Source organism: Cyclopterus lumpus, chromosome 12 (genome assembly GCF_009769545.1).
Source record: "Cyclopterus lumpus isolate fCycLum1 chromosome 12, fCycLum1.pri, whole genome shotgun sequence".
NCBI classification, from domain to species: domain Eukaryota; kingdom Metazoa; phylum Chordata; class Actinopteri; order Perciformes; family Cyclopteridae; genus Cyclopterus; species Cyclopterus lumpus.
In genome coordinates this window covers 20,591,596-20,616,369 of record NC_046977.1, presented here as the reverse complement: position 1 = coordinate 20,616,369, position 24,774 = coordinate 20,591,596, and the positions used below count along the sequence as shown (strand labels likewise).

General features: G+C 45.5%; 1 protein-coding gene across 7 annotated transcripts in view; it reads right to left on the bottom strand.

Annotated features, from left to right (window-relative positions):
- The window catches only part of shroom3 (shroom family member 3), a 65,025-nt gene that overhangs the window by 6,866 nt on the left and 33,385 nt on the right, over positions 1-24,774 (bottom strand). For 4 of the 7 annotated variants that reach the window (XM_034546786.1, XM_034546791.1, XM_034546789.1 and 1 more), the window contains 18 exons: positions 18,517-18,642; positions 14,842-15,060; positions 13,700-14,025; positions 13,386-13,611; positions 12,519-12,574; positions 11,830-12,307; positions 11,297-11,590; positions 10,060-10,495; positions 9,670-9,803; positions 9,250-9,399; positions 7,812-8,278; positions 6,764-6,991; positions 6,382-6,589; positions 5,858-6,155; positions 3,264-3,343; positions 1,926-1,957; positions 829-1,582; positions 453-711 (listed from right to left, as the gene is read on the bottom strand). In XM_034546786.1, the coding sequence (XP_034402677.1) occupies positions 453-711; positions 829-1,582; positions 1,926-1,957; positions 3,264-3,343; positions 5,858-6,155; positions 6,382-6,589; positions 6,764-6,991; positions 7,812-8,278; positions 9,250-9,399; positions 9,670-9,803; positions 10,060-10,495; positions 11,297-11,590; positions 11,830-12,307; positions 12,519-12,574; positions 13,386-13,611; positions 13,700-14,025; positions 14,842-15,060; positions 18,517-18,642 (4,771 nt within the window). Of the gene's footprint in view, positions 1-452; positions 712-828; positions 1,583-1,925; positions 1,958-3,263; positions 3,344-5,857; positions 6,156-6,381; positions 6,590-6,763; positions 6,992-7,811; positions 8,279-9,249; positions 9,400-9,669; positions 9,804-10,059; positions 10,496-11,296; positions 11,591-11,829; positions 12,308-12,518; positions 12,575-13,385; positions 13,612-13,699; positions 14,026-14,841; positions 15,061-18,516; positions 18,643-22,710; positions 23,414-24,774 lie in introns of those variants that run through there. The other 3 variants (XM_034546790.1, XM_034546788.1, XM_034546787.1) reach the window with 3 other exon arrangements.

Genomic DNA, 24,774 nt, shown 5'->3' with positions numbered 1-24,774 from the left:
CAAAGGTAGAGTCAGGACTAGGTACTACGACAAAGGTAGAATCGGGACTAGGTACTACGACAAAGGTAGTCAGAACTAGGTACTACAACAAAGGTAGAGTCAGGACTAGGTACTACGACAAAGGTAGAATCAGGACTAGGTACTACGACAAAGGTGGAGTCAGGACTAGGTACTACGACAAAGGTAGAATCGGGACTAGGTACTACGACAAAGGTAGTCAGAACTAGGTACTACAACAAAGGTAGAGTCAGGACTAGGTACTACGACAAAGGTAGAGTCAGGATTAGGTACTACGACAAAGGTAGAGTCAGGACTAGGTACTACGACGAAAGGTAGAATCGGGACTAGGTACTACGACAAAGGTAGTCAGAACTAGGTACTACAACAAAGGTAGAGTTGGAGCTAGGTACAGCAATCTTTTTTCAAATTAACTCCTGACACCAGGTACCCACCAGCTGCCGGGCCAGCGCCTCCACTCCTAACTCTTCAGATGTCTTTTCCCTCTTGGGTAAGGGCTGGTACTCAAGACCTAGGGTGTCATCGGTTGTGGTAGATGTGGTGATGGAGGCTATGGTGGAGAGCTGTGACTTCATGGAAGGAAGGAGAACGGGCATAGGCGAAGGATTGACATCGGAAGGAGACATTGGAGGGGAGTGGAGGGTTGACTTCTTGTTGGGAATAGTGGAGGTGTTTGAGACCTCCATGCTTGGACTGAATACAGCGAAGAGAACAGTGAAATGTAAAAAGAGAAAGAACAAGTAGAAAATTAAAAAGAGGTCCATAATGATTAGATTTCAATTAAAAAAATTAAAAAGTTGTAAAACACACCTTCCTACAGCAGATTCCTTCTCCAATTCGAGGGGCGGAGGAGAAGGAATAGGAGGAGGAGGAGGAGGAGGAGGAGGGAAGTCCTCCAAGATGCTTGTCTCTTTGATTGGCAGAGGATTTTGGAGGAAGACTTCATCATAGTCCTCATGCGATAGGCCTATGGAGGATTCTAGTGGTTGCTGCTGGTCAATGGAGATGAAGAAACTCGACTCAGAGATTCTCAGAGATGACAGGTGCTGGGGAATGGACGGATGGGCGGATGGGGGAGGAGACGACGCGATGCTCCTGCTGTCCTTCCTGTTTGATGGGGATGCACGCTGAAATTGTGCTGGCGTTGCTGGCAAAACTTGTTTTAACCCGTTTTCTGCAGAATACCCTCTTATCATCTCTAAACTAGAGGCTCTCTCTCTGTACGTGTCCTTGGCGGTGTCTTCTAATGTGCTGGGGTCACTCAAACTGTGTCTTGTTTGTCTGTCCGTCACCAGAGTTTCATTGTGACCAGTAGTGTTACTGCCAACATCGTCACCTGTACAGGGTTGCGGGGTGCCTGGGAAGGTGATGGCATCCAGGTTGGCCTGGCTCAGCCTCTCGTTAGCATGCCACCCAGTGCTGCCTCTGTCCTGAGCTCCAGGTGGGGAGAGGGGGCAGGGCAGGCCAACGGAGGCCGCCAGAGTGGAAGTGCTGTGGATCCGCTGGCGTTCGCTGTTCCTCTGTCGCTCCCTACGGGTCACAGGTGTATGGGAGAGGCCTGGGTCTAGGATCAGAACACAAGGAAGGGGTTGAGTTAGAACCACAGTATGATTCCATGGGTCCCAAAAGGTGTAAACTAGGCCAAGTGACCTGAGACCAATCCCAGATAATGACAGTTTGAAGCCAAACTAAACATAACGTGTAATTTATTTTGTGTATGGCCTCTACTCAGGTTTGCATCTGTTAAATAATACTAAACATTGATGATAAATCAAAATAGAAAAGCCAGATAAGTAAGTTCTTCCTTGGCTGAAGTGAACTAGTCTGCACATGCTTTCATAAGGAGACCACAAGTACACTGCATGATAACTATGCTGTGCTGTTCTTTGTTTTTAAATGTTGCTCACCTGAAGTTCCTTCAGGCTGGAAGGGGTCCAGACTGTTTTGGGAGTATAGATAAAGATAAAGAAAGAATTAAAGAAAGTGCGGCTGTGTCAGAGAGAAGTACACATTTAATTTAACTAGAGTAGTACTAAAGTACAAAGACAAAAAACGCAACATCTGACAATATTATAAAATCAAAAAAGACAATGCCACAGAGAAAAATATTTGAGAAAAGCTAATAAATGTCAGTGGTATTGCTTTTATTGATTATGGAGGAGGAGACACCAGACAGATTGAGTAAACATGCACACAGATTCCCTGAAGTGACCTCTGACCTTCATTTTGAGAGCAAACCGTTATGAGGGTTCTAAGTGGAGTCGGTATTTTGTTTATTTTTCTGTGTCTGTGCCAGTGACTTTTCTCTTCTTCCTGAAATTCCTCAGTTCCTCCCTTCTTTGACTCCTCTTCTTCGTTCCTCGCCCTCACTCTTGCCTTTCCCCACCCCCCCTCCCATTAGACTTTCACTGCTTCTTTCTCTCCTATCATCTGGACCCCTGACTCCCTTGTCTCCTTTCTAACCTTGCTTCCTCCTCCTCTCCTCTTCCTCTCTTCTCCTCTTTTCATACCAAGAGATACTCCATCCTTCCTTCTTCTGTTGCAAATCTGCATGGAATTCAATACCAGACGGTCTCTCTTGTCACCTCCCAATCCTTACGTTCCCTCTGTGATCCCATCTTTTCTTTCCTCCCTCTTCTCACTCCCTTCCTCCTTTTTAACACTTTGCTTCATCTGCCTCCCTCATTCATTTTTCCTTCCCTAAATTCCATTCTTCCCCTTCTGTGTCACCTCCTCCTGATGATCCCCTTCTTTCCCTCATTCCATGTCCTGTTTCCTTCCTCTCTCTCTCTGAGGTGCCAGCAGCAGGGCACATGGACTCATAAGGCCACAGTTGGTTTAAAAATGGCAAAGAGCTGAACTAGGTAAAGCGCACACACACACACACACAGACACACACACACACAGACCCCCCCACACACACACATAAACACACACACACACACAGACACACACACGCACACACACACACCCATACACACACACACACCCATACACACACACACACACACACACCCATACACACACACACAGACACACATTGACATTTTGATCTACCTACAGTTTACAGTTCATCTTGTCATATATATGCAAATAAGGTGTTATGACCTGAACTGAGAAACATGATAAATGAGATGACGGGGAGGGACAGATGAATAACTGTGAGAACCCCAAGGGGGAAAAAGGCTGCTTGGGGATTTGAACCGACAGCCGTATTTGTGAGTCTGAACGAAGATGTGACGTACCTGTCCTCAGCCACCAGAGGGCGACGTCCGGGTTCAGAGACAAAGACCCCAAACATCCCGACATCACTTAGAGGGAAGTCCTGAAACACAGACAAAGTTCGGTCTTTTAGGAAGAGAGCTCGTCTGTTTGTTCATCATCTCCTTATGGAGTCATGTTGGATCAGGACATGGAGCCAATGTGGAAGAGCCGTAAACTTGCACTCTCTCTATTGACCACCAGGGGGCGACTCCTCTGGTTGTATAGAAGTCTATGCTTCATGTGTTAAAGCTGCATTCTCTCTACTGACCACAAGGGGACGACTCCTCTGGTTGTATAGAAGTCTATGCTTCATGTGATAAAGCTGCATTCTCTCTTCTGACCACCAGGTGGCGACTCCTCTGGTTGTATAGAAGTCTATGCTTCATGTGTTAACACTGCATTCTCTCTCCTGACCACCAGGGGGCGACTCCTCTGGTTGTATAGAAGTCTATGCTTCATGTGTTAACACTGCATTCTCTCTCCTGACCACCAGGGGGCGACTCCTCTGGTTGTATAGAAGTCCATGCTTTATGTGTTAAAGCTGCATTCTCTCTCCTGACCACCAGGGGGCGACTCCTCTGGTTGTATAGAAGTCCATGCTTTATGTGTTAAAGCTGCATTCTCTCTACTGACCACCAGGGGGCGACTCCTCTGGTTGTATAGAAGTCCATGCTTTATGTGTTAAAGCTGCATTCTCTCTACTGACCACCAGGGGGCGACTCCTCTGGTTGTATAGAAGTCCATGCTTCATGTGTTAAAGCTGCATTCCAAAATGCCGAACTAGAGGCTTCAAAAACAGCAGACCACAAACCAATGGGACGTCCTGAGGACTACGTCCACACTACAGTGTATGATTGTGATTATGATTGTGTATCCAATAAGTTTATTCTGACCTAATCTGTCCTGGAGACAGCAATGTGATAAAAACTATGTGATAACGATGCAATATAGTTATCATGAAAGTAATTTAGTGCACATGAGACACAAATCAACAATACCATCTGTGATGTCGCCGTCTTTTTTCTCCTGATTTACTCCCCTGTAAGCTATGATAATATAGGTATCATGCTAATGTGTTATTCATGGATGGGATCATTTCTTAATTATGACCACAAATTGTGGTTTGGAGTTACGGGCAGGAACCAAGAGTCGGCCGGGCGCGGTGACTTCCTGGAGTCTACGCTAAAAAGTCAGCTAAATGCCCACGTGCTACAATCAGTGCAAACACATGTGGAGTGGTATCAATAATGTATATTAATATTCATTTAACAAAGTAAATGACATAGTAGTTGCATAAAGTGGTGAGCAGTTGAATTTCCTTTGTGGAATTGCTCAAATCTTACAGAGGAAAAGCTGAGAGACATTTAAACCCAAGATATTCTTTGGAGCATTTTGTCATTATTTGTTAGTAACAGTAGAGATAGAGAATGCAGTGAGAGGGATGCCATGGAATGAAGGCTGGACTCGAACACACCTGGTGGAGATATTATTATTATGACTTTTCTTTTTCTTTTTTTTGATCCATTCACAGTTTACCGAGGGCGGGGCTCTGCCCATCATGGTTAGCCAGCTGCAGGGACAGGTGCTTCACAGCCACGTAACAGGATGTGACGCACATTTTAGTTACAACAATATTAAAACATTTGAGATTTTCAGTGACACAGTATCGCCTCAAACTCCAAGATAAGAGGTGTTCCCTTTGAAAGATTGTCCACTAATAATAATATATATATATATATATATATATATATATATATATTTTATTTGCCTCAGGGAGCCGCAACAAAGGGGCTAAAGGGCCGCATGTGGTTCCGGAGCCGCGGGTTGCCGACCCCTGGGTTAACCACTTCAGCTCTCACTTGAACTTGTCTGTGCAATCAAACAGTTTTACATTGCACATTAAAGAAGAAACTCAACTTTCCACTGCTCCTCTCCATCAAAGACTACGCATAGCATTATATCTCCCAAGTGTGCTGTAATACAGCAAAAGAGTTTGAATGTGTGTCCTTGTTGTGTTCAGGGACATGTGTGTATTCACGGTCAGCTGCTCAGCCTAAAAACATCCCTGTGAGGACCCCGTGTTGAAAGTAAGAGGACAGACTGTGTAATGATGTTTATGTGACAGCACCTCCTGGGATCACTGATGGAGATTAAAGACATGTTCATCCTTTAAGTCCTCTGTAAATGTATGTGTGTGTGCGCGTTATCTTTGCTATCGTCCACATCAGACGGTGCCCAGCAGCCGTTTCCGGCACCCTGGCACCTCACAGGAAACTCTGAGGACTCTGGGTATTTCCTGTGTGACTCGGGGCCAAATGTCCCTCAACGGCAAAATGTCGTCAAACAAAATGGTAATTAGAGAGCTGTGAGAGATTTTTATGTCAAATATAAAACTGATGTGATGAATGGCGGGTTGTCATTTTTACATTGGTAAAGAGGATGTTATGAGTCCTACAGGCCACTTCCTGGGTCAAACTACCAGGTACCACCTACAACAGGCAACCACTCACATTAAACTCATTTTCAAATTCTGATTATTTAATTTCTTGATCTTGTATCAACTACAATGTGTTACCTGGCTCTCCACTGCGGGGGAGGAGCGTGAGCGGTGGTGTCGAGGAGTCATTGGTCTCTCCTCGGATCTCTCCAGGAGATCCTCAGCGGAAGCCGACATCCCAGAGCCCCGAGCTGACCCGGTCCTCTGCAGAGCCCCATTGAGCTGCATACACAGTCCCAGGTTGAGTTGAGGCTCTGCGGCCAGCTGGAGGGGGTCCAGGTCCAGGTCTCTGCTGGAGGACGGACTCTCTCTGCTGAGCCCTGCTTCACCGTTGATATCCTGCACGATCTGGGCCTTGGGCTCAGGAGATGGAGCACTGGGAGTAGAAACCAGTTATTTAAGTTATTCAATTGTAATAATGTTGGAATAATTCAACTTCATTTTTAAATGTACGGTATTACAGTTCATCGTCTGGTGAGTGTGAATTTCTGTGCCAAAATACATATATATATATAGTATGGTCTGGACCAAAGTGGTGGAGCGACCAACTGACAGACCCAAATTGACATCCCTAAAGCCGGGTTTGGTTTGGTTTTGGTTACCCGGGAGGCTGGTGGTCCGGAGCCCTGGGAATGGTCGCCCTGTCCAGGTAGAAGAGGTGGGACTGGAGGTTCCGCTGTTCGGCTCCAGGAGGGAGGGTGGAGCAGAGACGCCTCTCCCCAGAGGAGAAGATTCGATCTGCCCCGGAGTCCTGGAGGGAGAGCAGGCTGGAGCTGGAGGAGAGGCTGAAGGTGTCTGAGTGACAGGAGACTGGAGAGATGAGAAGGAAAGAGAGAGAGCGAGAGAGAGAGAGAGAGAGAAATGGGATAAACAAAAAAAGTGATTAATCAATTTGTTCCACTCAATCTATCACTTAAATATTTAAGTTACCTCCCATTTATTCTTCATCTACCCATCAAACCGCCAACCCCTCACTCCACCCACCTGTATAGTTGCTGTCTTCAGGCTGTAGATATGCACTACGGGGCCTCAGTCCACTCCTCTGTCCTCCCTTGTCTCTTTTCACGCTTCTCTTCCTCTCCATGTATTCAGCCAGAGCATCGTGCTGAAGCTGCCGCAAGTCGGGCCTTGACGTGGCTTTTTGCAGAGCCCCTCCCCCGAAGCGGCTCGCCACAAGCTCGAACATCTTCCGCCGGTCTGCCACGCTGGTCTCTGGCAGACAGGGAGATCAGGGTCAAAGCAGACTCTAGATGTGTCTATGGGCCATAATAGATATCCAACGAATGATGCCAAAGCTTCCATCAAAATACTTTGAAAAAGCACTGGTTCTCTTTAGGGCTGGGTAGTCTTTGCAGCTCCAATACCGTTGTGGAAGGTAATCCCTGATTCTGTACCAATACCAAAAAGATAATTTTCTTGATACTTACTAAAGCAAACATGTTGAAACATCTGAAGCCGAGCTTCTCAAATGAATCAATGTTTAAGGTTGTCAACATGAAGCAGTTATACGAGAACCTTTCAGAAATAAAACACTGGCGAAAATTCTGATTTGAATCAGAAGTATGGGATACTAAATCAATATTTCGTAGCCTTTGATGCTAGCTTTGGTTCTTCAATACTTGGGGTTACAGATGCATTCTGTGTCCTTTGGTCCATGCCCAGCCTCATTCTACCAAAACCTAGCTGAGCATACAGCCCCTTGTATTAAAAACTAGATCAAAAAAAGATGTTTTTTTTAATCTAGTTGCCTTTTTTCATTTTCATTTAGATTAGATGAATTGCAACTATGACATGAAACAACACAAAAGTAACAGTACAACAGTCATATGCTTGTCTACACATTTATCCCACATTATTCATGAGCTGGGTTTTAGGTTAGCCAGACATTTTCCACAAAATAATTAAGTTGTTATTACAGTTAGATTGTTTTATTTAGTTGTGTGTATTTGAGATGTGCCGTAGGTACCAAGTACTTTTGAGTGTGTGAGGGCCACAGCTGTTTTTAGAGCTGCATTTTCTAAAGTATATTTACCTCCTCCACGCCTGAAGAGGGCAGCAGTCTCTGCATCTGTAACTCCGACCTTGTTCATGTTCTCTGGCTCCGAGAATGATCGCTTTTTCTGGTCCACTGTCAGACGCTTGCGGCCACAGATCCGCACCAGAGGAGGTCCAACTGGCGGGACACTGGGGAGGGCTGGTGGGCTCGGGCCTTGAGTCTCCGGGCTGACCACGTGACGTTCCTTCGGGGTGTGAAGGGAAATGACCGGTGGCGGTGACTGTGGCGTGATAACAACGCCCTGTGGTTTGGGCATGGTTTTTGGGCCTTTTTTCTCCAGGGACTGGTACTTGGCAGGTGGAGTCCGGGGGCTACTGGAGAAGGACAAGGGAAAAGGAGCTGCAGGAGCTGAAGGGCTGATTGCGGAGCTAAGGTCTCTCCTTCTGAAGGAGGTCGACCGCAAGACCTTTGACTGGGCATCTTTCAAAGAGTCCCTGTAAGATCTGTGAAGAGACAAGTTTCCATTATCTGGGTGGCTCAGAGAAACTCAAGGCACAGGTCTGTTAGAAGACTCTGATCTGTTGTAGGAATCTGGACCTGTTTAAAGACTCTGTTGTAGGAATCTGACCTGTAAGAAGACTCTGTTGTAGGAATCTGACCTGCTAGAAGACTCTGGTCTGTTGTAGGAATCTGACCTGCTAGAAGACTCTGGTCTGTTGTAGGAATCTGACCTGTTTGAAGACTCTGTTGTAGGAATCTGACCTGTTTGAAGACTCTGTTGTAGGAATCTGACCTGCTAGAAGACTCTGGTCTGTTGTAGGAATCTGACCTGTTTGAAGACTCTGTTGTAGGAATCTGACCTGCTAGAAGACTCTGGTCTGTTGTAGGAATCTGACCTGCTAGAAGACTCTGTTGTAGGAATCTGACCTGTAAGAAGACTCTGTTGTAGGAATCTGACCTGCTAGAAGACTCTGGTCTGTTGTAGGAATCTGACCTGCTAGAAGACTCTGTTGTAGGAATCTGACCTGTTTAAAGACTCTGTTGTAGGAATCTGACCTGTAAGAAGACTCTGTTGTAGGAATCTGACCTGTAAGAAGACTCTGGTCTGTTGTAGGAATCTGACCTGCTAGAAGACTCTGGTCTGTTGTAGGAATCTGACCTGCTAGAAGACTCTGTTGTAGGAATCTGACCTGTTTAAAGACTCTGTTGTAGGAATCTGACCTGTAAGAAGACTCTGTTGTAGGAATCTGACCTGTAAGAAGACTCTGGTCTGTTGTAGGAATCTGACCTGCTAGAAGACTCTGGTCTGTTGTAGGAATCTGACCTGCTAGAAGACTCTGGTCTGTTGTAGGAATCTGACCGGTTTAAAGACTCTGTTGTAGGAATCTGACCTGTAAGAAGACTCTGTTGTAGGAATCTGACCTGTTTGAGGAGGCAGACTTGCAGAAGGACGCTGATCTGTTGGAAGACTGACCTGTTGAGGGACGTGTCCTGCATGGAGCCCAACATCTCTTGGATGTCCTGTGTCCGAGGAAAGTCTTTCCTGCATTCGTCCTGCCTGGATTCGTCCAAATGGAAGGTGCTACGGCTCCTCTGGAGAGCTGAACTGGGATCTGCTGGGGTCCTGAACACCACACAGACAGGGAGTTTAGTTCAGTTTATGTGACTCAATTTGACTATAGCCAATCTGAAAGGACTTCAGACACAAAATCTAATAAATATGTAATGAATGTATTTGCTCCTGGACAACAATTTGGAACACAATGACTGTGGATATGAATAGAATGTGGCCATATAGGCTGAAATTGTGATAAATACAGTTCGTATAACATTTATGGAGACAATTTAAGTTATACATTTAAATAGTTTTATCAATGACCCACAACTCTTCTACCTGTATTTCATGTGTTCGCTGCTGCCTCCTCTGTAGCTCATGGTCCTGTGGGCTTTGGTCCTGCTATTGCTTCTCTCCAGCATGTTTCTGAGGTCATCTGCTCCACAGGGGGAGCTGCGGCCTTTCTCAGTCATCTAAATTCATAATCAGAACATATAAATTAGTGAGGCAGGATCACAGCCAGCAAGGATCAAGACTTTCTAATTTAGGAGGCACATTTGGGATGAGTCAAATCTTTTGTGGTAAGTCAAAAAATCCACACAAACTTATTTTTTCTTTTGAGTGGTGCTTATTACTACACACAATACAAATGACTGATAGTTCATTATTTGCTTCTCAGCTGAATCATCAAAAACACATGGTAACCAAACAAATGTCTGTTCCAGTTACCCTCGCATGGCTGGCTTTGTCTGGTGCCTTGATAGTGCTGTGACTGCGCTGCTTTCCGGTGCGCTCCCGACGCTCGAAACAACTGACCTTCTCCAGGACAGAGAGGCTGCGGACAGGTCCCTGGCTGCCATCGCCAAAGCTGCTGTTGCCAAGGCTACTGGAAGAGATGACACTGTTGGGGCTGTCGCACCGCTGAACCTCAGCTAGGGCGATCTCCAGACGAGTCAGCGGGTGTTCTCTGTCTTTGTCCCGCTCTCTGTGGTCCCAGTGCTGGTACTGCAGAGCTGCTGAGTCACTGAGGTGACGGGGATGAGGCTGGGAGGCGGATGGATACAGAACCTGAGGGTGAACCAGTAACTGGGTTGGAGGTGCTTGTGCCTGGGCGAGCCTGGAGGACGCCATTGGCTCTGAATGAATGCTGGCCTGGTCCACTGACCTGAGTGGAGGGAGGGAGGGGGAGAAAAGTGGAGGGCAAATAGTAAGTAAAGGAGGGAAAATCCAATACATACATCCAAAACATCCAACCATTGTGTGAACTAACTAACCATTCACTGTCGGGAAGCTGCTTTTACATATGGAGATGTGATGCTAATGCCAAACCAACCTCCTCTACAGATGTTTCAAATTGAATTGGCTATCATCTAATAGCAAAAGGTTGACCAGTCTCAGCATTGGGTTCGGCACTGCGTTTGCCTGGAGCACGCCAGTAGCAGGTGAAGCTGTGAGTCTGTGTTGTCTTGGACGCGGGCCAGAAGCATTTCATAAAGGCAAAGATAAATCTAAATCTGATTTTTCGGTTGTTTCAAAATTGGATTGGCTGCCAGACTCCTTAACAATGCGTTGAGCCTCTTTTAGGCCACGTTGAACCACTCTGACTAGTTGCGAGGATTCTGTCTGTTACAGGACTTGTGTAACCCAATATAACAAGAAATGTCTTGTTGGTCATTTCAGCCTCATAACAGCACACGTTCTCTAAGAAGAGGAACGCCACAGCGCAGACTCTACCGCTGGAAGAATCACAAAGCCCACTGAGCAGGACGCAAATTACCTTTAGACCTCTTGATAGAAAAAAAAACTCTTGGACTAACTCATCCATTCCTTCATTCACAATTCTTTGGGTATTTTTGTGGAGCTGCTGAATGCGGCCCAACGGAGGTTCACAAAGTGCTCTCAAACTGCTGTGAAGTCATCATCAGAAATGATTTCAGCATGTCAAACAACACTCATCCCTGTGTACCTGCTCCTGTCCCCCCTGGACTGGACAGGTGTGCAGGGCTCTCTCCACTGTGAGGATGGGGGCCTGAATCCAGCAGTTGGTTGGATGTGGGTAATATGGGAATCCTGGTTCCGTTCCTGGAACACTTGGCTGTGGGTTTTCTGGCTGGTATGAGCATGGGACCCTTCGAAGCTCTGACTGTGAGGTCCCTGGTGGTTTGGAGGCCTTTGGGCTCCTGTCTGGTCCTCCGATTCCTCTCCAGCAGTTTTCAATTGGTGTGTGGAGAGTTCAGAGCCACACTCTTCCTGTTGAGGCCTGATAGAAGTAGAAGACTGAGTTAATTCTAGAATCACATACGCAAAATCAGCTGTCATGGTGTAGGACACCGATTTAGCATCTGAGATGCCCCACCACATCTAGATGCCACAAAGTCAAAAATATAACTTTTGGGAACATACTCAAACTAACTTCAGCTGCGATTTTCTTTAAAGCCACTGGTCGAGTGATGACACTCAGAATACAGCTGTTGGTTGAAATATCAGCATACAAGTCACCTGTCTGCTTCGTGTGCTTGAGGCATGAGCTGTGTAGAGGCAGATGCTGAAGAAGAGGAATACTGGTACAGTGAAGAAGAAATATTGTTTTGGTATCTGTTTTCTGGCACTGACATCCTTCCATCCCTCCGCCTCTTCGTTGCTCCTTCCTCCCTCCCTCTGTCGCCCTGCAGCAACGCCTGCTGCTGTCGGCCGCTCTCCTTGGCCAGGGCAGGGTCGACTCCCGAGGAGCCCGGCCCGTGGCTGGCGCTGGGCATCTGTGCGTAGTGGGGATCAAGCTGGGGGACGGGGTACATGCCCATGGGCAGAATGAGCCGGCCAGACTGAGGGATGGGGCCCGCAGATCCAGAGGAGGGTCCAGTAGGGGAAGGGGGCTGGGGAAAGCCTCCACCCTGCCGGGGCTTTGTGGTGGGGCTGCTCTCTGGACTCTTCTCTATCACTGTGTGGAGCTGGCCCTCCGCGCCGTACGAGCCTTTAGCTGGAAGCACAGTCATAATGTAATGATGCCAGTGCTTATAGTTAATGCAGAGGAGGATGATAGCTTATAGACATATTATAGACATATTGCCTGTTGCCTAGCATTGTTTTCGATAAATGTACTTGTCCTCTATTGATAAACTTTATATTTGGTTATATTTGGATCCTTAAAATGAGTAGAATCGTGGAATTAGAATGCAAATGTGATGTACCTGCACTTGAGGCCACAGGGCCACTGGAGTGATGCCAGGAACCTTTCTGCAGAGACCTGAGTAACAACAACATTAGATTAAATACCATTTGATTTGTGTACATTTCAACAACAATTCAAACTCCATTGCTTTAATCCAAATAGTTTTGAATCATATGGTATCCTACTATACCATACCATTTCATATCATATTGGACCTTACTGTGCAATGCTGTGTTGTATCGTGTTGTACTGGATTATGTTGTAATCGTAGTGGATCTTATTGTTACATAGCACATTCTATTGTATCATATAATGTAATAGCATTCAATGTTATTGCAGACTGTTGTAGAATATTGTATCTATTGTATTGTTTCATAGCACAGCGCACTGCACTGTATATGATATATATCGTATCATCAGCATATTGTTGCATATTGTATCATATCATGTGTTTTTTTCACTGTACCGTAGCATAACATTAAGCATTGTATCGTAGCGTAGCATACTGTGCTGTATTATATTGTAGCATACTAAACCGCATTGTATGTCAGAGGGTAACGTATTGCATTAGAAATAAATACATGTAAGAACCGTTAAATTCTTGGCTTTTAAAATCAACACCTGCCATACACCTTGTTCATAAACAAGAGAACAATATAATAAGGTGTTCAGATTTAACTGGTATGTGAAGTAGTTCATACTGAGAACCCCTTTTTCAAGGTGGCTTGTATTCAAGTTTAAAGGAGGGTAAAAAACATTTTGGAACACAAGCTTGACTGAAAGTCTTTTGATTGAATCAAATCCTCATCACCATTCAAATTGTTGCATCAGGGTCTATTATTGGATGAGAATCAAGAGTCACTCGGATTTGACAGATCCTACTCACCGTAGTGAGCGGGCGTGCTCCAGACTGGACCAGGAGTTGGGTCTCTCGTGGTTCCTGATGGCTGCGTAGCTGTCGCTGCGCCTTGGTGGAGCTGGCGCCCCCTTCAGGCTCTCATAGGAGCTGCGGCTGGCTGCCAGGCCCCAGATCGGACCCACACTGTGTCTGTTTGATGCCGGTGCGGCACCGCTGCTGCTGCCGCCAGGGTAACAGACCGCAGCTACTGAACCTGGAACCAACAGTACAAAATAAAAATAATGATGTCATCACGTTAGCGTTACATTAGCAGAAAGCCATTCCTTAAGCAGAACCACCACCTTGGAGGTCTCGGCTTAGCCCCTGCCTTGCCCCTCCCTCGCCTCTGGAATCGCTGTTGCGTAGCACAGCGGTGGAGGCGGAGCTCAGCTCGTGCTCTTGAGATAGGCCCTGCTCGGTGTCGTAAACCGTCCGGACGTAACATATGTCAGCCTGCTGCATCTCTCCACTCTCTCCTTCTCTCTGAGGGACGGTCTCCAGTGAATAGGAGCGCTCCGGGCTGAAGGAAGGGTTGGAGGCAAGGTACTCTGGGATACTGGAACTGGTGGAGAACGAGGAGTAGGCAGAGTCTCGTTTGCTGTGGAGGTGGTCGATGCTGTTAGAGGACCTGGAACATCACAAGAGATTTCATCTGATATCATGACATTGAGATATTTACAGCTATGTAAAATACACCCTATCAAATGGCTAGTCACTTTCAAAAGTACAACAATCTTTTTTTCCACTGCAGATAGTACCTCCACAGTGTAGGTGGGATTCTCAGCTGATTGCCATAGCAACATTGCGTGAAGCTGCCGTGACATCATATACCTTGCGACAACCAACTCAACCAGCTTGGTCAATTATACTGAGTAGTGTACGTGTAGTTTTGTGGACTGCCATTTTAAAAAATGTGGGTGGTTAAATTGACGGTAGCTTGGCTATTCAAAAATGGCGGGTTTGGAAGTCTAGTGACAATTTTGTCTGACCAATCAGTGGTCTGCAGTGTTTTAACTCCGCTTTCTAGTATCGTCTGAGGTCGCTTATAACATTGACCGAGTGGGCAAAAGTTGGAAAAACAAAAAAGAACAACTCGAGTTGAGTAGAGCCGTAAATCCGTTTCCCACTTTAAATCATCATGCCTTGTACTAGATAGAGCTCTAATGAAAATGGAAAATGCTGTAGAACAGTAGATCGAAAAACAGAGCCCCTACTAGGACTTTTCTTTTGAAACACCGCGTGAAGTCACTGCACCCAACAAAGCTTCAACAATATCAATCCTTTTTACATTTCTATTTATACAGCTGATCAATAAGCAAGATACAACACCGTAAATCAGATGGCTTTGGAGTCGTTTCTCTCATGATGAAGAGAAGCTATCAGGTTTGTGCTAAGCTAGACTAGACACAACAGACGTATAGCTGAGGTATTTGTTTGTATGGACCTGGCGGAGGACAGCTGGTGGCAGGAGGAGTAGGCCGGATGGGGTCCGCTGTGGGTGTGGTGGCCCAGTGGGTGGTGGTGCTGAGCTCCAGAGTGAAGCTGGGAGGACTGAGGGGGGTCGAGGCTCTCCATGCTGCCCCTAGAGCTGTACTGGTCCGGACTCTTCCTCAGGTAGCTGCCACCAGAGTCAAACCCACCGGACAGGTCGGTGGTAGAGGCACTGAGAGACAGAGACAGAGAATGAAGTCTTTATCTGGGAGACTCAGACATGCTGTGGTCATGGAAATGTGGCTAAATCCACACAGACTTAAGATAACTAAAAGCTAACATCAGCATGCTAACATGCTCAGAATAGTAAAGTAACATGCTGATGTTTAGCAGGTAGTACTCAGTTTAGCGTGTTAGCATGCTAACATTGAGGCTGATGGGAATGTAGTTTTGATGGTATTGTTCTGCAATAAATAACCACAGTGAGCATAATGCAGATGGCAATGAATGAAAAGTGCTGGTCTAATAATTGTTGTGGCAGTATAGTATTTATATTCTAAAAAGAAGAACTTAATTCAGAGTTGAAGTGTTCCAGAAATGTTACAGGTCTGACCTCGTTAGACTTTTACATAAAAGGACACGAGACCGGCGTGTGGAATAGAACGGTTACGTAACCAGGTGCATGTCTGAAAGGGGTTTGATCGCTTCTGGCCGTTGGTTGTAAAGTTGGGGCTTTGCTGCTGTTACCTCACTCTAGATAACTGACTGGAATGTAAAATGTGTGTGTGTGTGAGTGTGTGCACGCAAGTGTGTCTACGTCACAGTTTGACCCACCAACTCCTCCAACCGAACACAATGCAATTACCCCTGTGGAAACGGGGACACTCTCTGTCTGCATTACTCTTTGTTTCTGTGTCAGTAACTTCTCTGTTTGTCTCGGCGTGCGTCTCCTTGTCAGCTGGCCTGTCTCCTGTTTCTTACTTCCTGTCTACTGTGAAGGCAGAGCTGCAGAGATGTAGTGGCAAACGTTCTACTCTGATCGCAACATTACGAGTGGGGGAGCGGGGGGTTGCCATGGGAGACCCAGAGATGAGGGGGGAAGGGCATTAGGAATGCCCCTTTCTACAGGCAACGACGTCAATGCCCTGTCCACTCAACACACACACACACACACACACACACACACCTCATCTGAGGTCAGAGTTGGTACAAACTGACATTTTGACACTTCAGAATCAAAACACAGCACGCAGACAGTCGAAGGTCACAACATATAACAGACAGAAAGCAGCTCACAGCTCCTCACATTGATCCTTCTCCGGACCGCCGTCATTAAACAAATTCCTGCCCCACAAAACATTGTTAGAGTGTTACGCAAACATTGGGAATGTCCGGTGAAGGTTTGAAATGGGCTGGTCTGTGTAACGGTAACCCTGATTGGCTGAGTCTTGTCATCAACACTGTGTTGGTGTTGTGTCGTTACGTTATTATGTCACCACAACTGTCCATCAATTCGTCAGGAAAGAGATCTTCATCAGGAGCAAAGACTGGTTCCTGGTAGTCAGAGATCATATACGAACCGGTGCATGTCTCTCTGAAAACATGACCTTTGACCCTCTGAGTGACTGATAGCGGCACACAATAAACACAAAATCCAAGACTGAAAAGGTCTTCATCTTCAGACGAAGACTAGTTCCCAGCAGTATAGTAAAAGAGATCATTGTTTTTCTTATCTTGTGTTATTATGTTTGTGACCACAGTGCTATTGTCTCCTTATCTACAACTACAAGTGTCCACTGAAGTGTTAAGTGTCTACAGGGAAGAAGTCAGGCTATAAATGACTATTAATCATTATTAGCGACCTTGGCTGGTGGACGGCTGACATTGTGAGCAGAAAGTCAAACCGTCACAGGTCTGTACACCCGTGTGTACAGACCTGTACTGAGAAAAGCCGTTCGAAATATGATGTTAATAAGTATCGCTCCACTTCCTGGAGCAAACTGTCCACTTGCTCAGTTTTGTTTGTACCCAGGTCGGCTGAGATTCACACTGACACTTTTCACCTGTAACAGTCTTCCAAGATCGCAAGATCAAAACTATATTTAGAAATGGTAGTGACGCCATGCAAGAGACGCCTTGGTAGTGACGCCATGGTAGAGACGCCATGGTAGAGACGCCATGGTAGAGACGCCATGGTAGAGACGCCATGGTAGAGACGCCATGGTAGAGACGCCATGGTAGTGACGCCATGCAAGTGACGCCTTGGTATAGACGCCATGGTAGAGACGCCATGGTAGAGACGCCATGGTAGTGACGCCATGGTAGTGACGCCATGGTAGTGACGCCATGGTAGAGACGTCATTGTAGTGACGCCATGGTAGAGACGCCATGGTAGTGACGCCATGGTAGAGACGCCATGGTAGTGACGCCATGCAAGTGACGCCATGGTAGAGACGCCATGGTAGTGACGCCATGGTAGTGACGCCATGGTAGTGACGCCATGGTAGTGACGCCATGGTAGAGACGCCATGGTAGAGACGCCATGGTAGTGACGCCATGGTAGTGACGCCATGGTAGTGACGCCATGGTAGTGACGCCATGGTAGTGACGCCATGGTAGTGACGCCATGGTAGTGACGCCATGGTAGAGACGCCATGGTAGAGACGCCATGGTAGAGACGCCATGGTAGTGACGCCATGGTAGAGACGCCATGGTAGTGACGCCATGGTCGTGACGCCATGGTAGTGACGCCATGGTAGTGACGCCATGGTAGAGACGCCATGGTAGAGACGCCATGGTAGAGACGCCATGGTAGAGACGCCATGGTAGAGACGACATGGTAGTGACGCCATGGTAGAGACGCCATGGTAGTGACGCCATGGTAGTGACGCCATGGTAGAGACGCCATGGTAGAGACGCCATGGTAGAGACGCCATGGTAGAGACGACATGGTAGTGACGCCATGGTAGAGACGCCATGGTAGAGACGCCATGGTAGAGACGCCATGGTAGTGACGCCATGGTAGAGACGCCATGGTAGAGACGCCATGGTAGAGACGCCATGGTAGTGACGCCATGGTAGAGACGCCATGGTAGAGACGCCATGGTAGTGACGCCATGGTAGAGACGCCATGGTAGAGACGCCATGGTAGAGACGCCATGGTAGAGACGCCATGGTAGAGACGCCATGGTAGTGACGCCATGGTAGTGACGCCATGGTAGAGACGCCATGGTAGAGACGCCATGGTAGAGACGCCATGGTAGAGACGCCATGGTAGAGACGCCATGGTAGAGACGCCATGGTAGTGACGCCATGGTAGAGACGCCATGGTAGAGACGCCATGGTAGAGACGCCATGGTAGAGACGCCATGGTAGAGACGCCATGGTAGAGACGCCATGGTAGTGACGCCATGGTAGTGACGCCATGGTAGAGACGCCATGGTAGAGACGCCATGGTAGAGACGCCATGGTAGAGACGCCATGGTATCTCTGATAGCGATCTGTCAGTCACAGGACACCTGCCTTAAAGCATCTCCTGCTTTATGGTTTGACTCTAAAGGGACCGTCATTTACTATATGAACATCATGCTGTATTGAAGAAGACTTGAAACTAGAGATTGAGACCAGGGAGAGCAAAACGAGGGCCCGGGGAAATGATGGATATTCAGAGCTGTTTTTGATCACGGACCTGGCGTGGTAGCTGTGGTGCCAGGTGCTGCTCATTGTGTCCATCCCTTCCTGCTCTGACGGCTGCTGACCTTCACAGAGCTTCGTTGAATGCCACGAGTGAGGACGGGAGGCCGTCTCACTGCGTCTGCGGGGTAGAAATACACAGATGGAGTTAGAGTGCAGTGTAACACACTCTGCATCATTTTTTTATTTTATTTTTTTATTTGATAAGGGACAGTGCACATTAATATAAACATTTCTGTAAATGTGCCAGAGTTAGCCAAGAGGCTATTTTTCATCTGTAGTCCCAAGAGGCAGATGTTATGAAACAAACCTAAAAACATAAGATTACATATACAATGTACAAACAAGTAAAATAAAATAATCAAACTCAAGTACAACAAGTATCACAAAATGCAGTATCTGTGGAGGAAGTCAAACTTGACAATTGATTGAACATGACAGACTGATACCACTCTCATATCTGTATATAGCTTAACCAGCCGATGGTTAGCTTAGCTTAGCATAACGATTTGAATCAGGGGGAAACAGCTCGCTTGGCTCTGTCCAAAGGTCACAAAATGAACCTTCCAGTTCCAGTTGAGTCCATTAAGGTACTGGTCCCCAGTGAAACATGGTCAAGCACTTAGATTGCATAAAAGAGCATATTTGCATTTTTACAATATAGAAATATAGTTTTATTTGGTGAGCTTTAGATGTGCTGTTGGTGAGCTGCATTCAGATGCTTGGTCAGGACCCCTTGGCACCCAGTACTTAATGTGCAGTGCAGTCCTTCAATATGTGGGTAATGTGGTGAATTCAAACAAAACCACTTGATTAGGTTGAGCAAAAGATCGTGGTTTGGGTTATAATAACTACGTTTGTCACATAAGTTAAGTTCACAAGTCAAGAACGTTACGTGTGTCAGTTACAATGAGACAAAAGGTTTTTGGTTTCACAAAGGACACAAACCCAGGCCTTCTGGGTGAAAGTCCTATGTTTGACCCATCCGTCCACCTCGTCGTCTGCCTTAGTAACTGTGGCCGAGACGATGAGCGTACGGCGAAGGACCTCTGACCAAGCTGCCGTATTTGACGAGTTGGGAGTGAGAGCGGGTCGTATGCCTATCAATATTGCCACTTTCTACAGTTAAATCTTATAATATGGATCATATGATTGAGGATATTTAAAGCTGCAAAAAAGCTCATCAGTTGCTGACTCATCTCTTTAATAACTTTCTGTGTGGTGATAAAGTCAACACGGTGTTAATGATGGATCAGGTTTAGATTCTGTAGATGTCCCTACTGTCTGTCCTCAGTCAGTCGTGGTTTATATTTTCCATTCTTGAAATCAAACAGAATAATGCATCCACAGGCACTTGAACAGACACTATTAAGATGATCTTTTATCATAGTTTATTTATAAAGGAAAAACCACATCTAACTTTCTGCAAGAAACCTAATAAGTGCATTTAGGTTTTTTGTCAGCGTAATCCCAAAAAAAGCATGTGCACTTTAGATTCTGAACAACAGTCAACAGAGCTGGAACTAGAAAACGGATAATTTCCACATTAAATATGAACCTTCTGTGTCCTCCCACGGTAACACAACACACACACACACACACACACAGCTGCATGGTCTCAGTCCACAGAGATCTGACTCACCGTCTTCCTATCTCTGCCTCTCCCTTCCCTTCCAATAGAATTTCTTTTTCAAACGCTCACAAAAAAAGTAACTGATGTCTACTCAGCTTCCACACACACACACACACATGCAACATGTGTTTTATTTAGCTATCTTTGGTGAAAACACAGATGTCCTGATCATATACAAAGGACGAAAGGCTGCAGACGTTTTAAAAAATATATTTTTAAACACCATTTAATTCCACTGGAAGAAACTTGAATTCAAACTGACCTCTTAAGGTAATCAGTAGGGGGTCAGTTAAAGGGCCAGTGTGTATCCTTTTGGGGGCTCTATTAGCAGAGATAGATTATAGTATTCATAACTATGTTTCATTAGTATACAATCATCGGAAATTAAGAATCATTGTGTTTTCATTATCACGGTTTTGCACTCGGGGGCCCAAATGAGTTAGTCTTGGAAAGGGAGGAGTGAGTGGAGGGATATTCAGATAATCTGCAACCACACCGCTAGATGTCCTATGTGGGCCTTTCGCTTTAAGAAAGAAGCCAGGCCTTTATATCTAGTTTGCTTTATTATATATGTTAGGTGAAGGCCTCCCTATTTTCTTACCTGCATCCATTTGGATTTGCTGTCAATGTTGTTTTATGTTAATGAAAACCATAGGTTTTGAATAAGAAGTGGACGTAGTCATCATCCACTAGTTTTAAAGCCTCGAGTTCAACGTTTTGACAGTCGCCATCTTGGGTTTTGTCCTTCGCCATTGGAGCTTCTTGCAACCAGAAGTGACCAGATAGGGTGGAGATAAGTACAACCAAACCCCAAATAAGACATTTTTAGGTGACCAACATTTTACAATGAACTATCATGAACTAAAACACCCACTGTGAACGGGTTAAAGTTGTAAGACAAAAACAAGGACAACTCCCAGACACTGTTAAAGCAACAATCACCCTGTAGCCCCGCCCTAAAGCGTACCCTGCTTTATGGACTTTTATGACTCTAAATGACCATAATTTACTAAATGAACATCATGCTGTATTGAAGAAGACTTGAAACTAGAGATTCAACACTTCCTGTGCAAATGTTTCACATTAAAAGCCTTCAGGTGGCTCAAACAGCATAGCCCGTATACTCTTGGATGGCTTTTAATGTTTCCAGGACCATAACAACAATGAAAAAAAAATGAATGAAAAAAAGAAACAGCAATGTTTTGTTCATCTGACCCTGCACTTAAAAAAATTAAATTAAACATGATATAATTTCAGGGACTAAAGAAGTTCTTGTTTGCATTGATAATAATTCTGACATCACCATAATTAATTTTTGAATGTGTTATTGAACCAGTTGTGATAAGCGAGACGTCCAATAGCGTGGCGGTTGCTATCATCTTCCCCCATCCTCGTCATATTTGACATGCTCAGCTGCTCTGTATTTATCCTCACGGATAAACAGGAAATGATTGTATCTGAGTAAGTGGGAGACAGAGACATGTAAGAGTGTCTGTAAACCCCGGGGTCCCTGGGTAATGACGGGCATGACTGGAATGCCTCAGCGCGTTATCGCCGCTGTTCCACGTGTCCAGATATTCGCCCTCGGACATCAGCTCTCGGGGGACTGGCTTGAGTACAGTTAAAGACAATGGTCCAAAAAATGAATAACAAGTACAAATATCAGGTCCTTAATTATTTAAAATAAATAAAAAGATAGCGCCACTTTTGCGCTTTAAAAGAAATATGGTAATATGTAGATATTTGGCGCAAAATCGTCCCCTTTCAATGCAAATTAGACCAGCGCTGAAAGCCACATGCCGTTACAGTGGTATCACTCCCGTCTTCAGAGAGTTGCTGGTAACTGTGCATTTGTTAGTGTGGCTACTCAAATGACGACAGCTGCATTAGAATAATATATTTTTTTATAAAAGATGTATGAAGCTTTGCCTTGTGTGCAAATGTAAGAGTTTCCCATAAAAGGGAGACACACAAAAAATCTTTAAAAAATCTTAAAATGAGAAGATGTAATTCATATTTTCCTCCTAAATTATTGAAATATTTTACCCATCAGAGGCTGAGATGGGCACAATTAAATCATGGAAATGAAATGAGCATGAGTCCGATCCCCAGGCCTCTGTCCCCTTATCGACGGAGCGTCCTGAATGGCTTCTGGCTCCGTACTCACACTCCACACCACTGACACATTGGCCTCAAGCACATTTATACTTTGCCACATGGATAATTGCAATCAGCCGCAACAAAAAGGCAAATTGCAAATTATGCGTAATTCAGTGTTTCGGTGTCACATTTTTTATAAATCTGTGTCAGCGGTCGCAATCCATTCTTTGTGAAAATGGGACTACGGTGAGACTCCATTACTCCAGCAATGAATAGCAAATTCACTTCAATCAACAATGACAATGTTTGCATTCGAGGAAGTTTGAACCAGTCGATCACCTGGAATATTCCAGTCTTAGTCACCTTCTGACCCAAACCAACCAAAACCGGACCCCATGATGGTCTAAAAGTCTCCTGTGCTTCTGATTCATGGACTTAACATGTGACCTGTTTTACCTGGAGGTGAATCTGAGGACTCTGGAGATGAGGCCAGTCGTCAGGCCGTTGACGCTGGCCTCCGATGGCGACCGACAGAGCTCCCTGTCCGACCGGCACCGCTCGGCCTTCTTCTGCTTCTTCCGAAGCTTCCTGCGGTAGAACGCCTCCAGCAGCTCCATGGCTCCGATTAAAAATCCACTTTACTCTAGTTTCTACTCTACTGCCTCTTAGCTTTACTCTTCTTAAGTAACTGTTTCTTCTTCTCTTAGAAAATCCTGCAACGGTCCATTTCCACACCTTTTACTTGGGACTGTGGTTTGTTTGGCGTATTCTTCTAGAAAGCTCAAGATGTGGTAATTTCAACTGAACTCTACTTAACTATTACCTTACATGCTCTCCTGTGTATAAGAGTACTTCCAACAGACCATTGATTGGACCTTCAGCCGTCTTCGGTTGCAATGTCTTTTCACAACTTTTGCTGTACTTGTCTCTAATTTGACCTCTAACTTACCTCCTTTGCTCTCCTAACTACATCTCCTCTACTTCTACTCAAACGTAACACAAATTAAAACCTTCTTTCTCAATCAAATGCGTCTCCATTGCTGCAGTCCACTGTCTGCCGTGTCTCCTTCGAATAAGTTCTCATCCAGACCAACACAAACCTTCCTTATTCCTTTCTGCGTTCCTCTGCTCCTCTTTCCCATCAGAATCGGAAAGACTCGCCACTACCGTTCCTCAACCACCCTCTGATCTGTCCTGTTTGTAGTACCAGTCTGAGGCTGGCAGCTTGGACCGAGTTGCATTGCGTTGGTCCCCGAGCTCATTAAGCAAACAAAGCAATTAAACGTCATTAAGCCGTATGATAAAAGCAGGGAGTAAACATCCTTAGCCCGGCTTGGTCTGCATGGTCGCTGTTGATGTGGTGTTTGGGCGAGAGACAGTGAGAGTCTGAAGAGAAAGGGAGAGAGAGAGAGGAGGGACGAAAGAAAAGAGGGAGGTAGGGTACAAGATAGTGAGGAGGAATGAGTAGCAAGAAAGGGAGGGAGGATGGAGGGAGGAAGATAAAGACTGATGGAGAGATGGTAGAGAGAGGAAATAGTGGGAGAGAGAAAAGGAAGGATAAAAAAGGGTTAGGGGTGAGGGAGTTGGAACTCCAGATTGTCTTTTCTGTCAGACAGACAGTGAAATCAAAATTAATTAGAGTATAACTTGAGGAGGTGAAGAGAAAGCAATAAAGTTTGAGAGAGGAATGAGGACCAGAACAGTGAGGAGGAGGTTGGAGCAGGAAGAGGAGAACACATAAACAAGAAGAGAGAAAGAGTGAGAGAGTTGCTGAAAACAATGGGCGATTGAGCCGATTTTGAAGCCGCGGGGAGAAAGACGTCCCATGATGCAGCGTGTGCTTCGACTGTGATCAGTGAACAGACTAGTATTGATTTTTAGATTATCACGTCCCACAAGGGCAGACATCTCGACACAAGTTTGGAATCACTGATCGGGATTGGGCAAGTTACTTGACAGATAATAACAACTACTTTGTTATTGATTGCTTTGATTGACTTTTTCTCTACCGTTTTTGGTAACATCTTGACTTTTGGATGGATGCTGGGAAAGCTGCCACAGATATTTGTGGTCCCTAAAAAATAAATACTAAATTACTTTGATGACCCCCTGACCTTTTCTCGAGCACCATCATCAGGTCAACATTTCAATTTGTTCAACCCTTTGGTTAATGACTACGTTTTTTGAGTTACATAATACACATTCCAACGCTTCCTCAAGGACCACTGTTTTGTTTAAACAACTCCTGGAACTTCTGTAAAGACATCTGGAATGCTTCTCAAGGACCCCTGCATCCCTCCTGGGACCACTAAAACCTCCTCCTGGACTATTTTAGGCTGAAAGACCTCTGATTACTTCTCGGGGTACCAGTACTCACTCAACAATATTACATGTTTTTAATAAGTCAATACACAGCATTGTCAATGTGTAGCTGATCCAAACTCATACACTAAGTTGTTTTTTATCAGATCGATCTCAATTTGTGTTTGTAAACCATGAAGCCTCAATGACCACCAACGT